The sequence below is a fragment of the Dichotomopilus funicola genome (genome assembly GCF_033296635.1).
Source record: "Dichotomopilus funicola strain CBS 141.50 unplaced genomic scaffold C8A04scaffold_35, whole genome shotgun sequence".
In the NCBI taxonomy this organism is placed as follows: Eukaryota; Fungi; Ascomycota; class Sordariomycetes; order Sordariales; family Chaetomiaceae; genus Dichotomopilus; species Dichotomopilus funicola.
Genome location: NW_026944056.1, coordinates 62924 through 90612, shown reverse-complemented (window position 1 = coordinate 90612; position 27689 = coordinate 62924). Strand labels below are relative to the sequence as shown.

At 55.3% G+C, this 27689-nt stretch overlaps 5 protein-coding genes across 5 annotated transcripts; 2 read left to right on the top strand and 3 right to left on the bottom strand.

Annotated features, from left to right (window-relative positions):
• Window positions 1-1289: 1289 nt before the first annotated feature.
• On the top strand, window positions 1290-5481 carry C8A04DRAFT_37598 (uncharacterized protein; the record flags this gene model as incomplete). Its single annotated transcript, XM_062783937.1, has 2 exons — window positions 1290-4827; window positions 4928-5481. The coding sequence occupies 2 exons, from the start codon at window positions 1290-1292 to the stop codon at window positions 5479-5481; spliced, it is 4092 nt and encodes a 1363-aa protein (XP_062636607.1).
• A 2038-nt stretch (window positions 5482-7519) lies between these two features.
• On the bottom strand, window positions 7520-9543 carry C8A04DRAFT_29050 (uncharacterized protein; the record flags this gene model as incomplete). The annotated part of the gene is made up of 2 exons (XM_062780868.1): window positions 7520-9139; window positions 9202-9543. 2 exons carry the CDS (start codon window positions 9541-9543, stop codon window positions 7520-7522), a joined length of 1962 nt encoding a protein of 653 aa, XP_062636606.1.
• Window positions 9544-18986: 9443 nt separating this feature from the next.
• C8A04DRAFT_12573 (Dl-glycerol-3-phosphatase) lies at window positions 18987-20028 on the bottom strand (the record flags this gene model as incomplete). Its single annotated transcript, XM_062777382.1, has 5 exons — window positions 18987-19355; window positions 19441-19589; window positions 19663-19730; window positions 19800-19841; window positions 19898-20028. The coding sequence occupies 5 exons, from the start codon at window positions 20026-20028 to the stop codon at window positions 18987-18989; spliced, it is 759 nt and encodes a 252-aa protein (XP_062636605.1).
• A 689-nt stretch (window positions 20029-20717) lies between these two features.
• C8A04DRAFT_37595 (P-loop containing nucleoside triphosphate hydrolase protein) lies at window positions 20718-22454 on the top strand (the record flags this gene model as incomplete). Its single annotated transcript, XM_062783936.1, has 2 exons — window positions 20718-20745; window positions 20812-22454. The coding sequence occupies 2 exons, from the start codon at window positions 20718-20720 to the stop codon at window positions 22452-22454; spliced, it is 1671 nt and encodes a 556-aa protein (XP_062636604.1).
• Window positions 22455-22727: 273 nt separating this feature from the next.
• On the bottom strand, window positions 22728-25807 carry C8A04DRAFT_29047 (uncharacterized protein; the record flags this gene model as incomplete). The annotated part of the gene is made up of 2 exons (XM_062780867.1): window positions 22728-25501; window positions 25612-25807. The coding sequence occupies 2 exons, from the start codon at window positions 25805-25807 to the stop codon at window positions 22728-22730; spliced, it is 2970 nt and encodes a 989-aa protein (XP_062636603.1).
• Window positions 25808-27689: the final 1882 nt, after the last annotated feature.

Here is a 27689-nt window from a genome sequence, read left to right as displayed (position 1 = left end):
TGGGCTGTTTCTGAGTAGCCTCAAAATCGTTAATGGCCAAGCGCGTAGGACAAGCTCACTTTACTGGCGTCACGCGTCGCCAAACGCGACCGTGCATGGGCCAGCTTTGATCGACATGGATGGACTGGAACTCACCGTTGAATCGATACCCCACTCTTGCGGCTTGCATGGCCAGAGCGCCCACCAAAGTTTCACCATACCCGGCCGATCAGGCTTATCACAGATAAGGAAACAGCGCATCTCGCTGCCGGCAAGAGCTCACCAAGGGGCAGTCACTCTCGGTCGAGGCGCCCAGCGCATCTGATTTAATTCGCTGCTTAGCCCCATCTACTTTAGCACAATATGGAATGTCCAGTATCCGCACAATCCAAAACGACAGGTAAAAGCTTCTTTGTTGTGTTCCACCATCCCGCCTTTATTGGTACGTTGACAGCTTGATCCGTTGCAGCGGATCGAGTTCTGCTTCCTCGTCGATGTCCCGGCTTTATTTTCGTCCCGTGGATCGGGCTAGATCGGCTAGGGCGAGTGTATTCAGCGGCCCACACACATGGGCATATACATGACACATTCCCAATATATCCCTACGCGGCCTTTGAACTCCCACTTGGAGCGCTTGAGCGATATCAACAATTCCTCCGTGGTAGTAACTCTTGCAGTACCCTGTAATTTCGTTCGAGGTGGCTTGCAGCAGAGCGGAACAGCCCATCCGGCACGGGCCACCCTCAGGTCCCCACTCCCTGCTACGTGAGGAGAAGACCCACCTCACATGGATAATAACAGCGGGATCAGCCAATCGGAAGCATCATAGCGTCACCCATGAACCATGGAGCTCCCCAGCAAGCTCGCCCAGAACCTCGCCATTGCAGACCTTCTTCGCCACTAGCTTTCGCTCTCCCACTCTTTCTGCTCCCTCCAGTCCCCTGACGACGATATCGGACGAAACTCGATCAATCAACGTCAATTGCATCCTCGCCACCCCCGTCTCCGAGCTGGTTATCGAGTGCCGATGGCCGAGTTACATGAACCAAGCCATGAATGTAGCTCGATTTTCCAGATCAGTGGGTGATTTATTTGTTCGCAGCGTTTCGATAGACGCACCACGACGACTCGAGCCTGGCCAACACTGGCCAAGACCTGACAACCAGCCAACGAATACTCTCAACACTCAACAATTCCTCGACACCCCAGACCCCTAGTCGACGCCCGTTGTATCAAACTTGCCTGTGCTTGTAACGCCATCGACCCCGCGCTAGGATTGCCCGACTAGCAGCGAACCTCGTGATTAAGGCATGGCGAGCGAACCATCCCCGCGTGCCGTGCGCTTCTCGCCGCCTGACGACGATGGTTACGCCCGATCCGATAAGCACAAGAATGGTGTCCGCCCTCCAACAGGAATGCCAGATCAAGAGAACCCTCCGTCCTTGACGGGCGGAGACATGCATCTCAGCCCCCGTCTCGGTGATCAGCAGGACGAGCTGGGGGCGCTTGGTCGATACGTCGAGGCGGGCCATCCTGCCGCCGTTGGGCAACCACACCAACCCGGCGCGATATCAAACGGCGCCGGCTCCCGTCAGCGCACTGCTGGCGAGCCTACATCCTACCCGAACGGGTCAACACCACGGCCACAACGTCCTACGGGGCCCGCGAGAACCCCTTCCAATACCTACCAACCCTACGCTCAACGGAGACCTACACAACCCGGTACAGCCTCTTTCAACAGCAGTGGTGGATTACACATCAAAGATGCGGCGAGACCGCGACCGATTGGGACGTCGACGTTCCGCGCCCAAGAGCGAGAATATGTGCGGAGGTTACGTCAGCAGGATTACAACAATGACTACTTCGACACATACGGCTCGGCCGAGCAATACGACTCAGACTCCGAGGGCGAGACTCCCTCGTCAGAAGGTCCATTTGACACGTTCGACGACTCACATATCATGTTTGTCAACAACGAGGGCAGTCAAATTACGGAGGAAGACTTGAAAGATATTGGTAGTCGCGAGAGATTGGAGTGGCATGGGATGCTAGAAGCTGTCCTGACCGGCGACGTGGTGCGCCAAGAAAAAAAGCGTCTTATCGGCTCTGCCGACGAAGAATTTGGTAATGACGCCCACAAGGCTGAGCTCTGGTTAGGCATTCGTGCCCGAGTGTGTGGGAGACACCTGCCCGTCCAGCGGAGGATGGTGGAAGAGGCCCGGAGTGCGCTGGAGCGTCTCGTTGGCGAGGTTATCAACTTCTCCATTGCCGGCGAGAAAGAGGCCGGGAAGCCTCCGATCGAGCAAGTCCGCGATGCCGTTGAGAAGATTGAAAAGATCGAGGGACTCTATCCGTCTAGTACCGGACTGATCGCCGCCCTCAAACCCCCCACTTTCCAAGCCTACCAAGAAACTTGCGACGCGATCATCTCCTGGCACAATGTGAATGAAATGATCAACACCGAGTTGTCTATTTTAAAGAAATGGGTGGGCAACGACGACCTAGATTTCCAACGATCACAGGAGAACTCGGGTCGCCTCAACGACGAATCTTCCTTCCTAGACAGGCTGATGAAGGAAGAGGGCTTAAAATCGCTGCACTACGAGACCGACGACGACAACTCCGTCCAAAAGAAGAAGAGCATGTTAGACAACATTTCGATGGTTATCACCAAGGCCAAGGACACCCTGATTGTGAATGCCGAAGCATTTCAAAAACGTCACCTGCCACCTTACATTGAGGAACTGCTCACGTTAATCAGCTTTCCTTCTCGTCTCATCGAGGAGATCATCAAAATCCGGCTTGCGTACGCTAAGAAGATGAAGGAATCGGCACAGCAAAATCCCATGATGCAAGACCAGATGATCTCTCAATTCCAAGTGCTGTTGAAGCTGGCCATTAAAATCAAGTCCGCGTACACGGCCATTTCATTACCAGAACCCGGATGGGACTTGCCTCCATGCATTGACGACGACTTTGACCGCGTCATTCTCGATGCTCTCAAGTACTACTTCAAAATGTTGAATTGGAAGTTGAGTGGCAACAAGAACACATTCAAGGAAGCTGAACTGCTGTTCCAGGAATGGGGCTTTGGTAATGAGATCGGGAGCCATCTGAGCCACGGAGACGTCGAGGTCGCCGAGCAGTTTAGCTCTCTCACCTACAAAGCTCTCAGCCGGCTGAACCAAACTTTTGAGAAGGAGCTTCAGCGACGGCCAAAGGAGAGTGTCGCAGAGATGACCAAGCGATACAAGCAGATCTTGGATTCCGTTCGCGTGCGGCAACGCATGTTGCAGAGATTCTCGAGGATGCTCAGCGACAACTACGAAAATGCATGCGACTTCACGGTGGCTTTCGGCCCCGAAAGGTTGCAAGACCTCTTCGACCGCCTCGTGGAGTCAGGTCATTTCCAAGTCAAAACAGACAAGGCTGCGCACCAGAACGTCATTATTCTCGCCTCCCCCTCGCTACACAACCGCGAATCTGACATTCAGCTCTTGATGAACACATTTTCCTATGAGAGCAGAGTCGAAGACCCGACCGATCCCTATCTTCTCATCATCCGAGCGGAAACCCCGCCCTCGTGGTTCGGAGCTAAACTTCATTTATCGGTGCGGGATGAACCGCTGGATATTAAACTCAACCACATGAGGCTCATCGCGGGTGGTTCCCAGGCACGACTGATCAACGCGAGAAAGGCGTTGCTCGACAGCATCGACACGCACATCGACCTAATTGTTGAGCAGCGGTCAAATTTGCAAAAGGTCAACGTCCGACTCATGGAAATTCGGAAAGTCGCTTTCAAACTCTCGAACGCCTTCATGGACAGTGTCGAAACCATCCGTCGGCAAACAAGAGGGCTTAACTGCCAAGAGCTCATTCAAACTTGCTTCATATTTGCCACCGAGTTTGGTCAACGCTCGCTGCTGTACATGGATAACAACAGGCGGACCATGAACAACATGAAGCTCACCAAGCTTGCGCTAGACTGGGTCAGCTTCATTTGCGATGACTGCAACTCGTCCGACCGCAAGACATTCCGTTGGGCGGTCCAAGCACTCGAGTTTGCCATGGGCATGACGAGGGGCAAGCATATCTTGGGCCTCGGTGATGATGAGTATGCGAAGCTGCGGCTCAAGGTCGCAGGCTGCATGGCTCTCTTGATCTCGCATTTTGATATCATGGGTGCCAGATCAAGTGTCGCCGCGCAGGCTGAGAAGCTGCGGATGGAAGCCCTGATGATCCAGCTCAAACGCCTTAACAAAGGCCAGGGTGCGGATGATCGGACCGCTGCCAAGTATGTAGAAGAGCACCGTCTTGAGGAGCTGTCCAAAATCGACGATCAAAGAAAGCAGATTCTCCTGGAGCGGTCGGCCATGGGCCGGGTGTTGGAAATATCCAACGAGGTCGACCGGTCGCTGGCTTGGCTCTCCTCCACAGCTACCAATTTTACGATGAGGTGGCAGCAGGGTCACTTCGTTGGTGGTGGCACGTTTGGCAATGTCTACGCGGCCATGAATCTCGACACCGGTCAACTGATGGCCGTCAAGGAGATCCGCCTCCAAGATCCCAAGATGATTCCCAACATCGCCGGCCAGATCCGGGACGAGATGCGTGTTTTGGAGACTGTCGACCACCCCAATGTTGTGTCATACTACGGTATTGAGGTTCACCGCGACCGCGTTTACATGTTTATGGAGTTTTGTTCGGGCGGCTCGCTGGCCAATCTATTGGAACATGGTCGGATCGAGGATGAGCAGGTTATCATGGTTTATGCACTTCAGCTGCTTGAAGGTCTCGCCTACTTGCATGAGCTGAAGATTGCTCACCGTGATATCAAACCAGAGAGTGAGTCTTTTTCATATCTTCGTGTGCCCCGTACTACCAGCAAGGGCTTCCCTCAATAGTAGGCAAGATGTGGACAACAAAGCTGACCTGAATATTCTAGACATCCTCCTCGACCACAACGGCATCATCAAGTACGTCGACTTTGGCGCCGCCAAACTCATTGCCCGGCAAGGCCGGACGCTCGTGCAAGATATGGCGAGCACCAAGCCCAACAAATCGATGACGGGCACGCCCATGTACATGTCCCCTGAAGTCATCAAGGGCGAAAACCCGGGCCACTTCGGCGCTGTCGATGTCTGGTCCCTGGGCTGCGTCGTCCTTGAAATGGCAACGGGACGCCGGCCATGGGCCAATCTCGACAACGAATGGGCCATCATGTACAACATCGCCCAGGGCAACCCGCCGCAGCTGCCCTCGGCAGACCAGCTCAGCCCGCAGGGCATCGACTTCCTCGGGCGCTGCTTTGCGCGCGACTCTAAGAAACGCGCCACAGCTGTCGAGCTGCTGCAGCACGAGTGGATCATGACGATTAGGAATCAGGTCGTCGAGCCTGCAACGCCCGGCAGCGATACCAGTGGATCGATGCAGAACACCCCGAGCACAATGACATCGTCGATGAGGGCAACTTTCGCCGCGGACGGTATTGAGTTTTGATGATTTTCGGTTTAGGTTAGTATATTAGGTCGGCTTAGGTTGGAAGGGGGGCGTGGCACGGATCTTACGTCGGCGCAGCTGGATATCTACAGATGTATCTTTTTTACTGTTCCTTTTTGGGGCCTCACCTTGTCACTACTGTATCACGGTCGTTATTCTCGGTGTTTCATAACCTATACGGCTCATCTACCCACCTACCTACCTACTTCTTCTAGTACTTAGCTATGTACCGTAATCGTGTTTGAAGCTCTGTCTTGGGTACCGAGAGATTGTCACACTTGTCCCGTTCACTGTTAAACCACCACCCATCCTTGCTGTGTTACTGTCGCCATGGAACGGCCCCATAACTCCCGCCGTGAAAACCGACTGGTGCTACGAAGCTCATCATTTCGCCCGTCCCCTTTTTTCCCGTTTTACACGAATTTGTAGTGACGACACAAGTCTATCGAACGCTCTGTGCAAGCGTATCTTCATTATATCTTCCGGGCACTATACTGTACTGTACTGTACCTAGTCACGGCTGATGACTTTACCCGGCCGATGGACAAGACCGACACAACATCCCGGGTACCACAGTGCTAAACCGGCTGATGAACGGGGGGGGTTCTTCTAACGATGGTGCCTTGCATTTTATTCTTGTTCTTTGTCAGTCCTTCCCACTACCCTATGGAGGCAATGTTTTGTTTTGTTTTTGTAATACATCCTTCCTCCCCATCTCTCCTAGGCAGGTACCTTCCTTCTTCCCTAAACCAAGCCAGCATTTTTCCATGCGCAAACAAGCCGGCAGCACGGACAAGACACCAAGGGTGTTTGAAGACCCGATCTCCTTCCTTTTTCTCCTTTCATCTTTCTTTCCCCGTCCGGAGATGAGCAGCAGACAGGACAAAATACGATAGGACAATCAAGGTTGGGATGAAACGTGTTGTGACCGGGAAGCACAGCGGGTAAGCGGGGCGGCCCGCGGGTTGAAGTGTAACCCTACCCGCCGATCACTTACACTTTTTGATCAAGACCGATGCAGAACACAGACCACCACCCCTTGTTCATTATCTGGCTCGTGTGTCTGTCTGACGACAACGCCCGATTTCCCTGATAGGTATGATGTTATTATCTGGTATACCCTGGTTTGGGGGGATGGCTGGACTTGGTTGTTGTTGTTGTTGTTGTTCTCCGGGTTTGTCGAGGATCATCGACTTGACTGGGACTTCCGTTAGTTTTTTCCTAAGACTAGTAGGCACGTGGGAGATGCTAGCAAGAAAGTCTGTCTTTTTGAGAATGCTTTGATGTTGTTTTTGAGCGGTAAACCGCAGAGATATCATGTTGTTAAACAACTGTAACCGAACAACCTAGAGCTTGCTCGTTCTGTGCAAGTCCAAACAAGATATTCAAGATACCCCTGATGGCAGGTAAATATTTTGCATCCCTATCCTCCTCTTCCCTTTCTGTTACCGAACTGGCCGCCATTACGCCAGCTTATCCTAATGCTAAATAACTGAAGCCTGATACAAAATAAGACCCAAGATGAGATAAAAGCTGCTGGGGATAGATAACAGCGAAATAAGAAAAGCGGGAACTGGAGAGGTATGAAAGTGCCATGTCCCGAGCCTCTCTGGGCTTGTATATCGTTATAATACAAAGAAGGAAAACACTCTTTTCTTTGCGTTTATATTACCGATGAGTTGGTTGTTATTGTTGTTGTTGCTGGTGTGTTTGTTCATAAAATCCGTCGCGTATGAGCTTGCAGCAAGCTGCCTCTCCCAAGTCGTGAACAGTTTTGGTGCTAAAAGATATGCAAAAATACGAGAAGCCAGCCAAACCGGACAACACCAAATGAACATGAGTACAGGGGGGTGTGAGATAGCCTGAGATATGCAAACAGAGCCTGCAACTGAGATCGGCTTTTGGCAATCGACGAAACCAACTTAAGAGGACTGTCGCAGGATAAAAAAAGAGAAGTGGTCTTAGTACACTACAACCCCCCCAAACCCGGGAGGCTGTATTGGTCCAGGCCCACAATGCTAAACAGAATAGTGTAGCATCAGGGTTTGTCCGTAGAGCTAAAGTCCTGGGGAGTGACGTTTTGAGCAAACTGGAATTGTTTTGACCTCGGAAACGCAACTGGAGACGACCGGCTCGAGGACTCGGCGGCGTAAGCATCGGGAAACTGATAATCCGTTTGCCCCAAGCCCATTCCAAAGAAGCTGCTGTACGCGGGGCCCATGGTAGGCGGGAAGGAGGGCGTCGCGGGCTGACTAGCCACATATCCGGGGCGCTGAGTAGCGGCCGAGAACTCCATTTCGGACCCGCCGTGACTGCAAAGACTCGGTGTCGGTAACGCGCCATCCTGTGGGGTATAGGTCCACGTGTTGTCGTTCGAGCCCGGAAAATAGCTCTCTTGCAGCCCTATCTGCAAACCGGGCGTCTCGGGCGGGGATTTGATGGCCTGGTCGGTGTGATTAAACGTCGGGATGCCGCCAATGGCCCCGAATGACCCAAACGGAAATCCCTGTTCCTCATCTGGAGCGCGCACAGCCACGGCACCGTCTCCTGTTCCTGGGGCGAAGAGGACTTCACCAGTCATCTGGGGCATCCCACTGTTGAGGAGTGGCATCGTTGAAGGTTGAGTTTCGTGAAGGCTGTGGAGAAGTGCCTCCTTGTTGCGATCCATAGCAAAGGGCGATCGCGGTCCGTTTGGGCCGATGAAAGCCTTCTGAACACGTCCGCTGAGCCCCGTTGAGGAAGATATGCGTCTCATTGGGCTCACTGTATCCGCTCGCCTGGGCACTTCAACGCCTGTCTTGGGTCCCGCGCCGCCCATGAGCGAGGACAAGCCCAGGGGTGCTGGGCGGCGGCTTTTCCTGCGGCTCGCGATATCGGCTGGTGGCGGAGGAGACTTGAAGCGAAGGTTCGACAAGGCCAATGGCGACATGTCGGGTATCGACCCGGGAGACACAATGTCGGAATGCACAAGGCTCTCAACCGAGGCTTGGTGCCTCAGAAGAGGGCTGTCAGCATCTGGTGTGCCGCTCGCAACGACTAGTTCGGAAGGAAACCGCGGGGCAGATGGGGTCGTAAAGTAGTCTTCATCAGAAAACTTGCCGAAATCGCCCGCTTCAGGAACGCTTGGGTTGTTGTGCGGACTTATCCCAGCAAAGATGTTGTGCGGGAGGCTGTTAGGTAAAGTGGTATCGGTCAGTTGGAATGGGGGTGCGGCTGGTTGTTGAAAATCGTGATGCCCCTGAATCTCGCCTAACAAATCAAAAAGATCTCCTTGTGCAGTGAGGCCCGATGAGGGTTGCGTGTGGTGGGCGGCCTGCCGGTAGTCAAGATGGACGAAACCATCGCTGTCAGAACTTGCCGGGCTTGGGCGTACCGGTGCAGTAGGCACCATAGACAAAGAGACTGGGTCCACGGGTTCAGACTTGAGGATGGCGTAGTTGTCGGAAGCGGTGTCTTCATTCGTCTCTAATGTGGCGGTGGGCGCAACACTCGATGGACTTTGAGCTTCATCTTCATAGGCCTCGCGGGTCCCGCCCTGTTCCCGGTCGCTACCGGTCGATTTGGCTTCTGAAGCGGCTCGTTCGCGAGCTTGTTGAGCCTCAAACTCAGCAGTCTTCTTGATCTGCTTCTCCTTGGCCCGGCGGTTTTGGAACCAGTTCTGCAACAACACGTTAGCATGCCGGCTTAACCCATGCAAGTATTCTTGAGAACGCCGCATACATTAATCCTCGGTACTTCCACGCCCATCTGCTCGGCCAATTCCCGTTTCGTGCTGCTGCTTGGCTTCTGATTTTTTGCGAATTCCCGTTCTAACAGTTCAACTTCGTCCTTTGCCAGTCTTGGTTTGGGTTCCGCCGGCTTCGTGAGATGCATGCCGGCCTGCCCCATCAACGCGGCTGTGCGATGCTGTTGTTGATAGTACGCCATCAATGGGTTCCAGTACGGGTACTGCGCGCCTTGTGGGTGATGCATTTGTTGATGCCCAGCAAAGGGCTGCGGAATAGGTTGCATAGAGACGTTGGGATAGCGGCGGCGGAAAGGGTCCATGTAATCCATATCCATGGCGGCGGTTGTCACAAGAGCAGAGGGTGGTCGGTGAGTCGTCAGAGTAAGCAGCTGCAGAGCGGGTATCGGGACTTCTCGGGGGATAGGTGATGAAGGGGGGTTGTGTGGTTGATGTGCGCCCAAGAGAGTGACAGATCGACGGCCAAGCTGCTCGACACCAGCGATGTATTATGAGTGATGGGGATGGTCAGGGCAAAAGAATGTGCGGGTCGAGAGCGGAAAGGCCAAGCCAGGAAAGGGATGGGGCAACGAGGCTGCCGGGAGTTTCACCAATTTAACAGAGGGTCGGTCCCGGGAAGGTGGGCGGGGGGCGGGCACAACGAAAGTCTAGACGAGAGCGTGGTTCGAACGGGACTGCAGGTGGGCTGGGAGTCGCCGGTGAGTGTTGACGGTGCAGGGTGGCAGAGGGCGAAACACAAGAAAGCTCAATCAAGGGTTCTCTCGTCGACACAGCATGCTGCTGAGCTGTCTTCCCTAGCATGTCAGGGACATTCAAGCCAGCACAGGGGAGAGGAACTGCGGAGGCCGGAGCACTGGTCGGAGGAAACGACGCGTGGGTGTGGAGGTGCAGCAGCGCGCGGGCTGTTGTGCAGAACAAGGGGGGGTCTCGACGCTCGAAGCCGGCTCTGCACAACTCGCTGGGCTTGCCCTGCCCAGGCGTGGCGTGTCGCCGGGCAGAATGGTGTGTGTTCTGGGGATGCGGTGGACTGAACGATCCCTGACAGGGGTTCTTGGGTGCCAAGGGCAGGGGTGTTGAGAATCAGCAGGGGGCTCAAGGTACTTCGAGGTACGGCGTCGAGTTTGGATGGCTGGGCGGAGGAAGCTCCTAAGTACACAGTATGCACACGGATGCCTGGAGACCGCCCTCAGCTGAGGTGTAACTGTGTACGTGGACCCGGTCGCTCGGGCATCCAGCTCCTCGGGGCCGTGTCCCTTGCGCGCCAGGGCTTTGTCACGCATGACGAAGATTAGGAGTGAGAGTTGACTGGTTATCGTGCCGCGAGACGGCGGCGGGTTGGCCTTTTACTGTGGTAGTTTTTTGGTGTTGAGTTTGAAAGCGCTTTAATAAACACTGCGGGCGAACGATAAGTCACTTCCTGTGGGCGCATTACTCAGTACGACGCTTTTGCCTACACGGTTACAAGTGTTCTCTTGTCGGATAAGTTGGGCATCCTATGTGTAGTACGCGGGGGAAGGCAAAATGAGACCCGAGGATAAAAGAAGCGAAACATTTACTTTGGTAACTTATCAAGACAACGGCCTCATTAACCTGCGGTGCCGGCGCTGGTCCCATGAGCTCCTGCCACGGTTCACCAGCCAGCAAACCAACGGCCAAGATGGTACCCGCGGTTCATTCAACGCAGACGGGGCAAGTAGAACCGCTCAGATCGTTCTCAAATTTCGGGGCGATGTTGTTGGGTCGGGCATATCGACAGAAGAGGAGTCGTTCCGGTGCCGGGGGCATCTACGGAGGGACATCGTGGTGCCTCGTGCCTCGGGCCCAGACCCGTCCGATATGCTGGGGGGCGAGTTGGAGCAGGGCACCCCCGCCACCTCCAAACGGCCGTGGGGAGGAGAGAAAAGCTCTGTTATCATTTCTCCTAGCGAGCCTCGGGCCCGTTCGATTCGCCTACAGCTCTCTGGCGAAGAGCCGGCCGAAAAAACGGTTGTTGATGCTGTGGATGAGCCGGAGACTTTTGGCGCATGGCTTGCCGATTCGCCCACTGGGAACCAGTCAGGGCTCATCTGAAGGCGCCCGCAATCCGTTGTCCACTGTGCCCGCACAGTTAGCGCGATCTTTCCCAAAGACCACAAGCCAGCCATGTCCCTGGCAGATTGATGATTGCCCACGCTGGGAAATTTCGTCGACGTAGCGCAGCGGCGGATCGCGGGAGCCCGTTCGTCTGGAAATGTGCGTGCAACCGGGTCCACAACGCTGTTCATCCCTTGGGTGAGAAGTTGAGAACAATCGGACCCGTCGCTTATTTTCATCTGCCGTTTGTCCAGAGCAAACCTCTAGTTATCCTGTACAATGCGGGTGCTGCTATTGGGTCACCAGCCCAAGTTATCGTGTCCAAAGAATGGTCAGTTATGGGAGGAAAGAACACTTGTATTTTATGGGGTTGATCTGAATTTCGCTGGACCGCCGTTGAGTTTTTGGGTTGCTCCTTCCCCAAATTCTTCGCAAGTTGCAAAGCCCTGCCCTCCGGCCCACTACGGTGGAAATTCGCACTCGAGTCTCAAAAATTGACAGAGGCCGATCTCTCGTCCACCCCGGTAAAACAACAACGATTGGACGTGCTGTGTACGGTGTAGGAACGAGGTGCGGCGGTCTTGGGCCACGAAAACATCGTGAAGTCGCGAGCTACGACTGAGGCTCCCAAGCGCCTCATGACTTGATTATCCCTTCTCGTCGGCCAGTCTCGCTTAGCGGGACACCTGATTCGCGAAATTTATTCGGCTTGCCCCCGCCACACTGGCCGTTTGCGCCCAACAAGTTCTCCTCCACCATCAAACACACGAGTCGCCTCGAAAGCGCCGGCCCTCAGATCGAGGACTAGTTCACCATCTAGAAGACAGCTGAGTTTTCAAAGGAACTTACACAAGTTAGTCCCGAACTGATGCAGTGAGGGTCATTGATTCAGGCATTAATTCTTTTGTTTTTCGTGTTTCTCGGCAAACGTTACCGCTACACCCACATACTAAGTGGTAGAGGATTGCCGTTCGCCCAAAACTACACAGGAGAGTAATAATGGCTGTTTAACACTACACTCGAAGAAACCCCCTGTTGCAAAGAGGAATTGGGAAAAGGAGATCACATCACGAGACGAGACCCCATCGCGGTCACACAACGCCCGCGTGCCTTTGCTGCTATTTATGGACGATCCTGCTTGTCCAAATCTCCAGGGGTGTGATGCGCTTCCGGAGAACCCGGAACCCGGATACGATTGGGAGACAGATTCGACAGGGTCAGCACAACGCCAAAGCGCGACGTACCGTGGAGCGGTGACACAAGTTCGCCGCGAGTTGCAGCATGCAACAGCTGCTGAGTCCGCTGTAACACTCAACCTGCATGCAACACCTCCGATGCCAGAGCAGCCCAGCCTAGGCGCGGTGGACGGGCGTCAGACAGGTTCTTGGCCTGCTCGGGTGTGGCTCCCACTTTGTGAGGCACCGTCCAGCGTGAGGAACTTGCATCTGGATTGGAGAACCACCTGCCATCACATGCGGCCTCCGACTCAAGCGCCTTGCCCGTCAGACTTTTCTCACTGGTTCGGCTGACTACCGAGAATGTTCTTGTGGCTTCGTTCAGAGTTTGGAACGCCAAAATGCGGGCGCAAAAAGGTGGAAAACCCTCCTTGCGGAATTGATGACGCCCCGCCGCTTTCGCTTTCTCTTTGGCCCTCAGGGTTGAAGATCTGGGTTCGCCCTGGCCAGGTGGGTCAACCACGCACGCGGGATCCCGTCGCCGATCGCAGCAGCACCCGCCGATCGTGTCGATCCATCAAACCTTTGAGCCTGATTTCCTCGAAACCATCGGTGTTGACGCTGGTGAACGGAAAAGTTTACCGTACACTACTTATCGCTACTTTTCACAATACATCAGGCTTGGGCCACGAATGCCGGCAAATGATTTTGCATTGCACTTGGCAGTTTCACAGCCGGTGCTACGGAGAACAGGACAACGCCACTTCCGATCCGCAGACGGAGACAACAAACCGTTCATGTACTGGGGGCAAGGCCGGGTTGCTTGAACTCATACACTCTTTACAATTCCCAATCACGCGCGAAAGAAACTGAAAGTTGGCGGGTCACTGTGATCATGGTGACTAAATTAGCAACTGGGCAGTTCTCTCGACTCTCACTCAAAATGAACCCTTTTGCTGTGTCAAGACTCAACAAACCCTGTTCCGATCCCCACAAGAACCCGGAGAAACAGAACGACACGCCAATTGGATGGCGTACGGAGTTCATCAGCCCCTCTCAGGGCGACTGCCAAGAAACCAAACGACGGACCGGGGATTTCTCGACAACCAGAACACCGGAAAGGCGAGGGAGCATTCATAGCCCTTCTGTTGACAGATGAGAGGCAAGTTTTGCCGTCCCGAACAGAGCACTCACCCCGCACCGCGGATGGTGGGCGGATGCAGGATCAACCGTCTCTCGACCCGCGGAGGCGCCGCCGGCATGAAGCGACGATGCATGGTGTGAGCCGGGAGCTAGTGTAGTCTTGACCGACCGACCTAGCGCGGCCAGCTTGGGGATGTGTTCGCTGTCGGAGTGGCTGGCGGTGGGAATTTTCTCTTCCTGTGATGTGGTCCCTTGACAAACCCTCGACATCCCACTTCACAACAACGACCTGAGCGATAGCTGGCGCGCAAATACCTATCAGAGCGGATGAGGGCGCACTTCAGAGGTCTCATCAACACAACATGTCAGTCAATCGCCTGCTGCATAGTGTAGCAGGAGGAGCAAGAGAGAGGGAGGGAAACCGTTGTTCTTCAGCGAGAAGCGGGGGAAGGGACCCAGTGGGGTGAAGTTTCGATACCATTTCTGGACGCGATGGCCACGTGTTGACGGGGAGAGAGCAAGAGAGCCTCGCCCAGGCCCCTGTCGACCAGACGTCCAGGCCTGCAGACTGTGTGCCGTGGATCCGCTTGCGATTGGGAAATGGAAAGGTACCTCGAGGTACTTCTGTTCATCCCATGTTTTCTGACCAGGGACCGAGAAGACCTGACCAGTGGCATGACACACATCCCTGCAGCGGATCCGCACAGACCCGTCTCTGAGCGGTGGGCATCCTGGCATCCTGGGCGAGTCCAACGACCCCCCTTTTTTTTGTTCTTTTCTCGCACAACCACGAGGGCATCCCGCGGAGTCGTGGAACGGAAAAGCGGCATGTCCACAAGTGGCCCGGGAGCGCTCCTTTGCTTCAAAGTAGCGTTTTTGCTCCGGCCCCGATGCCAAATCCCTCTGCGGACAAAATCCTCGTGGTTGAGCACAGGCACGCCAATCGAAGGACACCGGAATGGGAGCCGGCAGGAGGGCGTGGATCATGACGTGGGGGAGCAATATATATTCATTTCACCTCAATTGCTCGGATTTAAGCCTCATCGGTGGCTAAGAAGCGCACCATCACAGCAAGCCAAAGCCACGCCAGCGGGGATTGGTTCTACCCCTTCGTGGCAATCTCACGGACAACGAAAATTACTTCTTCGAAAGGGCTTCTGGTCTTAGTTCTTCCTTTCTCTTTCCACCCTTTGTTCTACGCCGACGCCGCAAAGCCGCGCTGTATTACTTTCAAAGACGATGGCCGGGCCGTTTCAACTCCTGACTCATATCCAGCTGTAGTCGACAGTGGCTGTGACGACCGCCCACGGCGCGCTAATCTCGCCTCGAGCGTGGTTTCTTTTCCGTTTTGCTCCTTGTTGGATGCAACGATAAAATGATAGGCGACGGGAAGGAACATGGACATCTACCCATTCTCCCTCTCGCGCCCAGAGACCGGAGGGCGGTCAAGTTGCGTCCTGCTGTCCTCCAATTGCACTTGGGACAACCCAATGTCCCTCATGAGGGAGTGACGCGGGAGGCGGGTGTGAATCCCCTTCAGAGTGCGGTGCGCGAGCACGCGGTGTTGTAGATCGGCGTTATCGGGACGTTGGCGAGGTCGTGCAGCGAGGCGCAAGAAGAAGCGGAGGACATGGTGTCACGACGCCTTGATGAACGTATGAACGTCTGCTGTGGCTGCAGCAGCCTGTCCTCCCTTTCCCGCCACACACCCCGTTCCAAGTCTGCGATCTGCAGGAACAGACTGGCACTGGTGTCGTGCAAGTCGCCGACCAATTTGTAGGGGTTAGGATGGGGGGTTTTCTGCTGCACGCGCCCGTGAGTTCTCAGACATACAAGTACGTCACGGAGGGCGCTTCTTCGTCCCGGCCCAGTTGTCTTCTCCCGGGTCCGGTCCACAGATTCCCATTACCATGGCGAGTACACTGTGTAGTTCCCGTGGGCCAAGTTGTACGGGACCTGACTTGAGCGGGAATTGGGGCCAAATCTCGCAGCGTGCGTCTCGGATCGCCGGAGCCGCGCTGCACCCGGCCGAGTCCAAATCTCCCCGGTGCGGTTTCTCCGATGCGATGTGCCGCGGGGGGGGATATTAGTCGAGGAAAGAATTGCTACTGCAAGCTACGAGGTGTTACGGGGCACACGAACCTGCTTTTGTCTCTGTATCTCTCGCCTTCATCCCCCCGTCTCCCTTCCCCTCTTCCCGTAAGCCGCAGGATTGGGAGAGACCGGGTGTCGTGGTTCTTGTGTGCTCGCTTCCGCGCCGCTGCAGCACCCGACCTGCCTGGCCGTCTATCTGTTGTCCAAGGCGATTACGAAGCCCCGAAGTTGCTCGGAGAATAGGGTGGTGGCATGCGAAGTAATCATAAATTCGTTCTGACTGCCTGAAGTCAGCGAGAGACGGGCCGGATGGTTTTCGCCGCTCCCGCGTTTCCCGGTAGTGGACAAAGACAAGCCGATAAGATCATGATGGGACAAACGACGTGCGAAACCGGACCACAGGCTAACTACTACAAGTGTACGAAGAGTAGTAATCTTCATGGCCAGCGAGAGGGTACAAGTTTGGCTAAAACCATTTCCCCTTTGGGGTATGGTCGTCTAAACCCGCCGGCCCAGCCCGCCTCATCTGCAGACTGCAAGTGTTCCATGGTGAAGGCCCCAGCTCCAGCCTCACCTGAGCTTTTCTCCCCTCCCCTCTTTCCCACGAAGTCCAATCCTTGTCACCCTCGTTTTTTTTTTCACGCCAACATCGGCAGTCCGACACGAGGGACACAAGCAACCGGGAAAGATTGCCGTGTCGTCTTGTTCCCACCCTCCTTCTTCCTCCCGTCTTTCTTCCTCCCCACAGTCTCGCCGGGAGGTGAATGTTGTTGCGAGAAAACCAATTTCCGGGCGGCACTTTGATTATCTCTTCTACACAAGGTCTTGACGCAAGTTTCTCCGCTGTTTCGGATATCTTGCAGCCCAGCGGCTATTCCCGGGCCCAAAAGTAGTTATCAAGGGGAAAAAAAGAAAAGCAAAAAAGGGAAACAAAAGAAAACAAGAGGTCGAGAACCAAACCAAACAAGCAAACGAGCAAGCAAACGAGCAAGCAAACAAGCCTCGGTTCTAGAACCAGCCCAGATTTTCCCACAGGACGATCGAGTGGGCTGTGCTTGTGCGGGGAAACATGGGGGGCCAAGAGGGAAAGCCCGGAAAGGTACTTCGTCCTGGGAGAAGAAGGGGCTGAACTTCGACGTTCGAGCCAGCCGCCCATTTACCGCCACTCCCACGAAGACACCGAGGACGACGAGAAACGCAGTGGCCGACGGAATGATATTAGCGGACAACCAGAACGGGATATTGCTCAATTGCGCCCGCGCTCTATCCTCAGAACACCCAGAAAGGGGTCAGCGCCAGCTGGCTGACTCCCGAGAGCAAGGTCACCGAGAGCCACGAGAAAAAAAAAGGAGAGATCAATCCGTTCCTTCTTCGAACCTTTCTTTTTTTTCCCTCTCCCGTTGCATCCGTATCCGCCCACGTGCCCGTGCCTCTTCAAAAAGGACAAACCCCTACCCACTCCCGGCCAGTCAGAGCAGTGTACATAGTAGTAGTAGGACTGACTCGCCGTTCCGCTCCGCCCTGTGCCTCTCTGTTGCAGACAAAAGTGAGAGGGACATGTCCCGATGTAGCGATGCAGAGATGCAGTGAGATGGACTCAGTTGAGTGAGCACTGAGAGTTGAGTGAGATATGTACACAGTAGAGAGAGAGGGCGGGGGGCCACGACGCATGCATCAAAGGCAGGCAGGCAAGAATACCAAGGAAGGAAAAAGCACCGAACCAAGAACGCAGCCGTTGCACGCGGGACGACTCTGCCATGTGTTGCAACTTGCCGTTGGCACCCCCGCGCGCGCCTCTTACGTCCAGTCCGGTCTTCCCCGTCCGCCCACGCGCGCGCGCACATACACACACACCGTTCTTGACGACGACAGATGGACAGACAGATGGGACTGCATACAGCCCCAAGCCCAGCTTCAAGCCTCTTCCCCCACTCCAACCGACTGTCCGGGCCCCTTGCCCCCCCTTTAATGTAACTAGGGTAGGCTAGCGGGCAGCAAGGACGGCAAGCAGAAGAAAGCAGAAAAGCGAAAAGAGAACCGAGAACAAAGTCCCGGCTGGCCTTGCTGCCGCCCCCGCCCGGCAGTGTTTCTCGCTAAGAGTCTCCTGTTAAGAGTTCGCTAAGAAGGAAGGGGGGGTATGAGAAGGGTGGAGATGGGCGGGAACTTTGGGGCTGTTTTTACACTAGATGGCCAGCTGAAGACACGGCTGGCAGATACACACACACACTCTCTCTCTCTCTCTCTGTACAGTGTAATTGTGGACGGGAGTGTGTGTGTGGGCGAAGGAAGGTATGTCAGCGTGTGAGTGAGTGAGTGACGGGATGTGGGAGTGTGGGAGTGTGGGAGTGTGGGAGTGTGGACTGGGCTGCCGTGTGGCGTGTATCAGAGCGATGTATGTCTGTCTGTATGTATGCCGGTACGGACGTGTGTATGTACATCCATCCAAGACAGCAGGACTGCCGTGGGGGTGTGGTCTGAGGGTCGGGGCTGAAGGCAGTGAGGCAGTGAGGCAGTGAGGCAGGAAGGCAGTAAAGCAGTGAGAGGAATGGAGGATGGGATCACGAGACCGAGACACTGAGGGGACTCTGCTGTTTGAGGCGACTGGACCCGGACTACCCACACTGTCTCTCCTCGGGAAGCGGAAGGATCCCAAGGCGGGTGAGTGGGTGGGCGGATAGGCGGATGGGCATGGTGGGTTCCTCCAGAGGCGAAGAGCAAGGCGCCGCGGGTCACACAACTCGGACGAAAATACCTCACAAGGGAACTTTGAGCCGTTGCGAGTTGTAGTCGCGATTGGGCTTTTGCGGGGGCGGCGCAGAACAGACAGACGGAACAGACAGACAGAGACAACAGTAGCCTCAGCCCCCCCTCCCCCGAGGCCAACGGCCGTGAGAGTAAGACCATCCCGCCCACCATCTTGTATCTTGTGCTCACATCTACACAGTACATCTACAGGGTTGCGGGTCAGCTCTGGGAGGCGGCTGCTAACTGCCGTTATCTAGTGTATTGAGGGGGGTATGTGCGGAATCGGCAAAGACAAGAAGAAGCAACTCCGTCTCGTCGATTATGCACTTACACACACGTAGTCTTGCGATACCCGGCGGGATCCGAAACAGCGCCTCGCACATACTACACACACCACTCTCTATTTTCTCTTTCCGAGGAACCACTACCTTCATCCCCATGATCCTGGGATAATCCCTCTTCCGTTCCTCGAGCATCTGCTTTCACCCCCCCGACCCTTTTCTAACCTCACTTCTTCATGCAGTACCTCACTACTCCCTCACCAACGCATCCCGAATCTCCAACGTCGCCCCGGCCCCATCCGCCCTTACCAACTTCACCGAGTCCAAATCCCGCACCACCCAGTCGGGCCCGGCAGCCAAGACCTGCTCGACCGTGTGGCTGGTGACTACGGCCAGCACCTTGCAGCCGGCATCCTTACCCGCGCGGATGCCCGCGGGGCTGTCCTCGAGGACTAGGACTTGTTTTTGGTTTCCTTCCTCGCTACTGCTGATGCTGTTGTCACTGCCGAGGAGGCGTTCCCGGCCGAGGAGGTAGCAGGCTGGGTCTGGCTTGCCGTTGGATACGGACTCGGCTGTGACGATGTGGGCGGGGAGAGGGAGTTTGAGGACGTCGAGCCACTGGGTGTTAAACAAACATGGTTTGTTAGTTTAGTTGTGTTCCCCGGTAGATATTTTTATCATGGGGAAGTGAGTGAGTACGTACGCCGGTCACTAGTGGCTCACTGCCCGACGTGACGATGGTCCAAGGCGCGGCCTGGGCAATTAACCCTTCGAGCAGCGGGCGTGCGCCGGGAATCTCGGTTGCATCGGCGCCGTGGAGCTTGGGCAGAAGACCCTCGAGATGTCTGGTATCTGTTTGAACTGGCTGTGAGTCTCGTGTGTCCCCGCTATAAGAGACGAGACGAAACTAGGGTAGTCCACATACATTCCCAGGTTGCTTTCTCAGGGGCAAAGACTTTGAGGGTATCTATGGTTCTCCGCCCGTGGGAAGTCCTGAATTCACCCCGGTTAGAATTGGATACTAGCTAATACGCGTGAGCGAGACGAGGTGGTAGAACTAACTGGAGGATAACTTCAGGGTCAACACCAATCTCCTTGCCAATGCTATTTGGTTTAAATCAGTCATAGCACATCCCGCGGTCTCAAGCGTTGTAACTCACGTCTCCCAGTGCTTGATAACGGCGTTGGTCGAGTCGATGATAGTGCCGTCCATGTCGAACAAGAGGGCGTCAAAGGTGACGGTCTCTGGTGGCGCCGAGTAAGACGGCGCTGTCGGCTCTGTGCTACCCATCTTGTTTTTGGAGTTTAGGGCCGTTATGGTGTTGGTGCTACTTGGTTGAGTTGAGTATGAGGAAGGCTCTAATTGGGCTTGGGAGATATAGAGTTGGGTCTTGATGAGATGAAATTAGGCCTCGCAGCGCCGTATTGTCTAGTCAGATTGTTTTATAACTTCAAAATACAAAGGGAGAAAACAAAAAGTCAAGATCTAAAATATCCGTGAGATGTTTCAAAACTCATCCTCTGAATGCAGCGGTCTGATGTTCTCATACCCATCTCGCCCGAACTCGGGATCCAGCGGCGTGTTCCCCTGTCGGAACGTCCGCAAGAAGAAACTCCGCTCGCCGCTGTGCCATATCAGACCCTAACCCGCGCTACAGACTCCACACAAACTCGTAAAGCTAGTGATGGGAAGGCGTCAGTTCAGCAATCGGCCCGTTCTAGTCGAAGTGCGAAGCCGAGAGGCCCGTGGAGCTGCTGGCCCAATTCAGTGGTTGAAATGCCACAATGCCAGGCGGGATCCAGTGAGGTGGAGGAGGGGCAGTGTGGGGCACTGGCACTGATAAGCCGCTGTTATCGAAGCGGTGAGTCGCGGCACAAACTTTTCCGGGGCCGCTGCTCAGTAATTTTTTTGCTTGGTAGATTCGCAGCACATCCGTTCCTAGCACAGACAAGAGAATTTGCCTGCACGTTCTCTCCAAAATGGCCGGATCAATAACCAAACCTAAGAGTAAGTCAATTGAGGGAAATTTTAGCTTAGGATATTTGTTTTGTAACTCCTATTAACACCCCCCAGAGCCCAAGTCCAAGCGGACGCCAGTCCGGCTGCGGCACAAGATCGAAAAAGCGTCGGCCTCCAAGCAGCGCAAGGCGAGAAAGCTCGCCAAGAAGAACCCAGAATGGCGAAGCAAGCTGAAGAAGGACCCCGGAATTCCAAACCTGTTCCCCTACAAGGAGAAGCTCCTGCACCAAATCGAGGAGGAGCGCATTCGGAAAAAAGAAGAACAGCAGCGCCGTCGCGAGGCGGCCAAGGCGGCCAGGACTGCTGAGGCTGAGACGGCGAACGGGGGTGTCGATGCGGACATGGAGAATGATGGGATGGCCGAGGATTTTGAGGGAGAGGATGTCGACGACGCAATGGACGAGGACGATAGCGACATTGACGAGTCGAACCCGCTCGCTGCCCTCATCGCCAGCGCCAAGAAGGCGGCCGAGAAGTACGACAAGGAGCTGCAAAGCGGTGATGAGATGGATGATGACGAGGACGATAGCGGCGACGATGACGAGGAGGCCGGGGTCATCGAGGTCCAAGGCGGCGCGTCCTCGCGCAAGGCCTATGACAAGGTCTTCAAGCAGGTCGTCGAGCAAGCCGACGTGGTGCTCTACGTACTAGACGCCCGGGACCCCGAAGGCACGCGCTCGCGCGATGTCGAGCGGGCCGTTCTAGCCGCAGCCGGCGGTGGGAAACGGCTCATCCTGATCCTCAACAAGGTCGACCTGATCCCGCCCCCCGTACTCCGCGGCTGGCTGGCCCACCTCCGCCGCTTCTTCCCCACGCTCCCGCTGCGCGCGTCCAATCCGGCGGCCAACGCCCACACCTTCAACCACCGCGACATCACGGTGCAGAGCACCAGCTCGGCGCTCTTCCGCGCGCTCAAATCCTTCGCCGCCGCGCGCAACCTCAAGCGCGCCATCTCCGTCGGCGTCATTGGCTACCCCAACGTCGGCAAGTCCAGCGTGATCAACGCCCTCCTCGCCCGCCTCGGCGGCAGCGGCAACGGCCGCAACCAACGCACCGCCTGCCCAGCCGGCGCCGAAGCCGGCGTCACCACCTCCATCCGCTCCGTCAAAATCGACAACCGCCTCACCTTGCTCGACTCCCCGGGCATCGTCTTCCCGTCCACCAACCCCGATTCTTCTTCTTCCTCCTCCTCATCCATTTTCATCCCCAAAAACCCCACCGAAGCGCACGCCCACCTCGTCCTCCTCAACGCCATCCCCCCGAAACAAATCGACGACCCCGTCCCCGCCGTCACCCTCCTCCTCAAACGGCTCTCCACCACCCCCGATCTCATGACCCGCATGACCCAAGTCTACGACCTCCCCCCCTTACTCACCAGCCCCGACAGCGGCGACGCAACGACCGATTTCCTGATCCAAGTCGCGCGCAAGCGGGGCCGGCTCGGCCGCGGTGGTGTGCCGAATGTGTACTCGGCTGCTATGACGGTTGTGACGGATTGGCGGGATGGGAGGATTCAAGGGTGGACCGAGGCGCCGGTGGTGCCGGTGGTGGGGGTTGCGGGCGGGGAGGTGGCTGGGGAGGAGGTGATGGCGGATCGGAAGGTTATTGTGACGCAGTGGGCGGAGGAGTTTAAGTTGGAGGGGTTGTGGGGGGATGATGAGGGGAGTGGGGAGGGGAATGAGGTCGAGATGCAATGAGATGGATGTATACCTTGCTAGGCTTTTTTTCAGTGATGGTTCGGTACTCGTTCTACATTGGCGTTTTGGTGTCGAAAAGGGGATGCTTTATGTAGATAGGGCATGTGCTGGTTGGTATGATATGGTAATGCGATGAGGTCGTTTCCGACCAGCAAGATATTCGTTATCATTCCCATTTCAGTGCACAACTACGTCAATCCATTCAAGTTTAGTGCTTCGTATCGTGGTAGATACGACACATGATACCCCAAGATAGAGTACAGACGGCTAACGTCAGTACACACTAACAAGCTCCATCTTAACCCCCCTCTTCCCCGTCACCTCATCCTTCTGATCCATAACATTAACCCTCACCTTCCCAAACAACTCCACCGTCACCTCCCGACTCCCACGCGTCTTCAACGTATACGTCTCCGCATCAAACTCCGCCGCCGGTTCCGGCTCCGCCAGATCCCTCAGCCTAATCAACCCTTCAATCCCGAACCGCGGCACCAGCACCACAAACCCGTTACTAAATATCTTGAGCACAAACCCGTCTTCCACCGCCGCCTCGCTGCGTCCCTTCAGCGCCTGGCCGACGTAGTACGCAATACTCGCCCGCCCGGCCAGCTGCGCGTTGCGGTGCCGCACGTTGATGTTCTTGCACACGGCCTCGAGCCGACCACGGCTGCGGACGGCCGGGTGGAGGCCTTCGTACCCGATGGCGGCGGCTAGTTGCCGGTGGGCCATCAGGTCGGCGTACCGGCGGATCGGGGAGGTGAAATGGGTGTAGATTTCGGAAGCGAGGCCGTAGTGGCGGAATTCCGGGTAGGCCTGGGTGCCGGCGCAGAAGTATTCGGCGGCCATCATGCAGCGGGTGGCCATGATGCGGACGAGGGTGTTGAAAAAGGGTTCGGAGGGGTCGACACAGGCGTCGAGGCTGTCGGCTAAGGCCCGGGAGGATTCGACACTGAGGTCGAGGTTGCGTTTGACGCGGAGTTGGTTGGCGAGCTCGTCGAAGTTGGTTTTGGGGGGTGCGCCGTGGCGGCGGAGGATGGCGGTTTGTGGGAAGGCGTCGTAGATTTTGCGGGCTACGCTGACGTTGGCGAGGAGCATGAATTCTTCGACTAGGGACATGGTGTCGAGGAGTTCTTTGGTTTTGACGTCGATTGGGTCCGAGGTTTCGGATTCCATTTGGACTTTGACTTCGGGGGAGGAGAGGCTGAGGGCGCCGGCGTCGAGGCGTTTTTGTTTTAGTTTGCGGGACAGCGCGAGGAGGGTGCGGATGCTGGTGGTGAGTTCGTCCTGCTGCGAGTGGTCGTCGACTCGGAGCTGGGCTTCTTCGTAGCTGAACGCCTCGCGGGACTTGATGACAGACTTGGTGAACCGCACGTTGACGATGTCGGCCTCCGGGGACAACTCCCAGAGCACCGAGAAGGCGTAGCGCTCGACGTAGGGTTTCAGCGAGCATAGATCCGTGCCCAGTAGCATCGGGAGCATGTCGATGCGCTTGTCGACCATGTACACCGTCGTGCCGCGGATGCTGGCCTCGGTGTCCATCGCGTTGTTGGGCTTGACGAAATGCGACACGTCCGCGATGTGCACGCCGACTTCGATGTTCCCGTTTGGTAGGGGGCGGGAATGGAGGGCATCGTCGATATCCTGGCACCCGATCGGGTCGATACTGCAGATCAACAACCCCCGGAGGTCTTCTCTGTCACGCCAGCCCGGGTCATCGACACTCCCCGGCACCTTCCAGTCGTGGCCCTCTTTCGGGAGACAATCAAGAACCGTCTTGGGGAACGGACGGTACTGGACGTCGTACTCCAATAGCAACGCCTCAGTCTCGGCAGCCTTAGTTTCCAGCTCGCCCAAGGACCGAACAAAGTGGCCCGTCGGGTGCCGGGAGCTGCGGTCCCATGTGTCGATGGTGATGAGGATCCGCTTCCCCACGAGCTCAGCCACTTGCCGGGTGCGCAGACGGATCTTGGGGATCTTCTTGTCCATAGGAATGACAAAGACCGTGTCTTGTTTCCGGCCTTGTTGGGACGACTGGCTAACGGACGACTGGTCGATGTGACCGACATATTGACGCCAATTCCGCTTCACCACACCCACCACCTTTGCCGTAGGTTGGGCATGCCCCTCCGTCGTCTTGTTCTGGGTCCGCTTCACTTCCTCTTGTAGAGTCTTGCGCTCCTTCTCCGAGACGATATCCCCCGTCTCCTCGGCGTCTGGGTTCTCATTCTTCGTTACCGCATCCTCTTCAATCACCTGCGTCGACGGTTCCTTCCACTGGTCCTTAGGCAGCACTTCGACAACCACGAGATCACCATCAATGGAGCGGTTGATGTTTTCCCTGCCCAAGATAATCAGTGGCTTCGGGAACGCCGGTACCCTGATCGAGCCTTCCAGATAGTTATACAGGGAAACGTTAAATATCCCCTGGTGAAGCAGCCCGTTCTTCACACCCGTCATCAACTTCGAGATGGTAAAGTACTCCGGGTACAACGGGTCACCAGGGCGCTTATCCTTAATAATCGTCTCCTGGTCCTCGGTATCCGGAATCATATCCAATAGCGCTTCGGCGTCCTTAAGCTGGTTAACATACTGCGCCAGCGAACACGCAGGGATCTTCTCCGCCTTCGCCTTGCGAAGATTATCCCGATCGTTGGTAAGCATCACCACAGCAGGCACCTTGGGCGCCCCCGTCCCGGCCAAATGCTCACCATACCAAGCCACGGCCTTCCGCACGGCGCGGTCGTTGCGGTCATTGACGGATTCGCCGTCCTGGCGCGTGACGTGCGTCTCCAGCCGGAACTCGTTGAAGAAGACATAGAAGCGCTTCTCTTCGCTCTTGGTCAGGCTGATGAGGCGATTGTAGAGCGGCAGCGAGCGATTGCGGAGTTCCTCGAGAACGATCTGGAGGACAATGACGTCGTAAAAGGCCGAGTCTTGCTCGAACAGGTCCATGGCAGTTAAGAAGGCGTTTGTGTCCGGGACTAGATAGTGGCCTTGCTGGAACACGCTGGTGCCAGCGGGCGCCTCGGAGAGGACAAAGGGGCGTGCTGCGGAAATATTAGATGTTGATTTTGTTCATAATTTCCATCTTGATACCATCGTCATCCCCAACGACAGGGAGAACAAGGTAATGTAAGGTAAAGAAAGATAGCCTTACGCTGGCCGGCGGCATCTCTAGGCGAGGTATTGAGGCAGCGCCTGCAGAGTTTGGACGAGCATGGGATGTCTTGGCGGAGGTAAACCTCACGCACAATCTTCTGGACCTTGCCGCTTTTTGTCGACCTCACGTACACCTTGCTCGAGATGTTGGCCGCTAACGGGTCCGAGTCGAGCGATCTTTTGAGGCTCGCCATTTCGTAACCCTGGGTGTGACTATTCCCTGCAAACAGATTCTAGGAGGAAAGGGAACGGTGATGGGGTGATATCGGTACGCAGTTTGGCGCTTGGGCGCTTTCAGTGTCTGGGAGTTTTATTTTTTTCGTTCTCGAGGTCGGTTTGTGATGACCAAGCCGAAGAAAACGCGGATGTCGGATGCCCAGCGAATCATTGTTTGCATAGCGCTAAGACAGCCTAAGTTTTCTTATCGATAAGGCAGTAAGTTAGGACCACGGCGGTATTAGCGGCAACTGTCCGGAAACTCCAGGTGATATTGGGTTTAGGCCTCTCATCCCTAAAAGGTTTCCACCTTTAAACGCTTTATTTGGCACTGAAAGGGTTACCTGGGGGCCCTCATATAGGTATTGCCATGCGCAAATTCCAATTTGTAAATCCGACCGAAAATAAGATCGCAAGTTTGGCGACGTGGTAACGTTAGTTATATCAGGTCCAAGCGCCCACTGTATTCGTAGATCACCTACCAACTTTCACCAACTTTCAGTTTCCTAGCGTTTGGTTGTTTACCCAGACTTACGTCCCAAACCTCAAACAAAGCTTGCATGAACCAACAAATTCCCTCCTGAAACCAACAGCGGTTCACGGATCACCGCAAACTTAAAACACAAGCTTTAGAGCCCCATGATCGATCATCAAAACTGCCCAACAGTAAGCACCTCCCCGTTAGGCTTCACGTGCTCTTCAACCGTCTTATCCGCCGCCGGCGAAATACATCTTTTCACACGACAATCCGAACCCCCTTCACTTCCCACAAGCGTCGAGAGGTAATCAGTTAGTCAGATAGCCAAGCAGAAGGGGTTGATGTGAGGTTCGGAAAAAATGACCCCCACGCTTTTTTGAACAAGCAGGTTGTCTGTATGTCCAGTTTATGTCGGCTCGATTGCATCTCACTCCACACGTCTGGCCAGTGGTGTGCTATGGAGTTACTTCGTATGTAAGAGCGCCAACCAAGTGTAACTTTGCATACAATACTACCACAAAGTGTCGAGCTTCAGCTGGAATGGAGTTGCTCAGAGAAACCTGCGTGCATACTGCATTCTGCATTCTGCATCATATGATCTCCACTGGCTCTTCATCCGGTCGATTTTGCCAGATTGCCATCCTGTGGCTCGCTTCTGCAATCAGATCTCGGATCGGGGGATAGAAGCGGGTGGGGTCAGACACAGGAGGTCGGTCGGTCGACGGTGATGGTGACCGTCTGTCGGCTTTGTTGGACCTGTAAGTGTAGGGGAGGGGGGTATCTAAAAGCATGTGCAGACAGACGGTGTGGTATCACCCCGTTTTTAATCTACGAATCTTAAAAATAGTAATAAGACCAGATTTTAGGGTAAAATCGCCCAGCGGGATGATGCTTGGGAGAGAAAACGTGATCCGGGGACTTGACTCGTCTTGGAAAGAGTCGGGCTATCAAAAAACGGCAGCATTCCGCGGTTTGTCTCTCAAAAAGCGAACAGTGATTGACTGACATGGGAGCCGCCGGGATCGTACGAGTAGGAGCCGATATCAAGAAGTTGGCACAGCCAAAAAAAAAAAAAATGAAAAAGAAAAGAGATAGCGACTTCTTGTGGAAGCGAGTCCTGCGTCATCGACCCAACTGGGTCAGATTGGAAAGATAATTCGCGCGATGTCAGGCTGCATGCTGCGGACTTTTGGACGTCGTGCAGTCGGCCGATTTCCCGGCTCGGCTTGGTGCCTGAGACGGAGGCCTGCAGCAATGTGCAGACAAGATGCATCGGCGGGTTCTCTAGCTTGTGCAGTTGGTCTTGTTTTCTGCGAAGACCCAATCAAGGACTCGAATAGGTCTCGAGATTGTCAAGCTTTTTGGATAATATGACCAAGAAT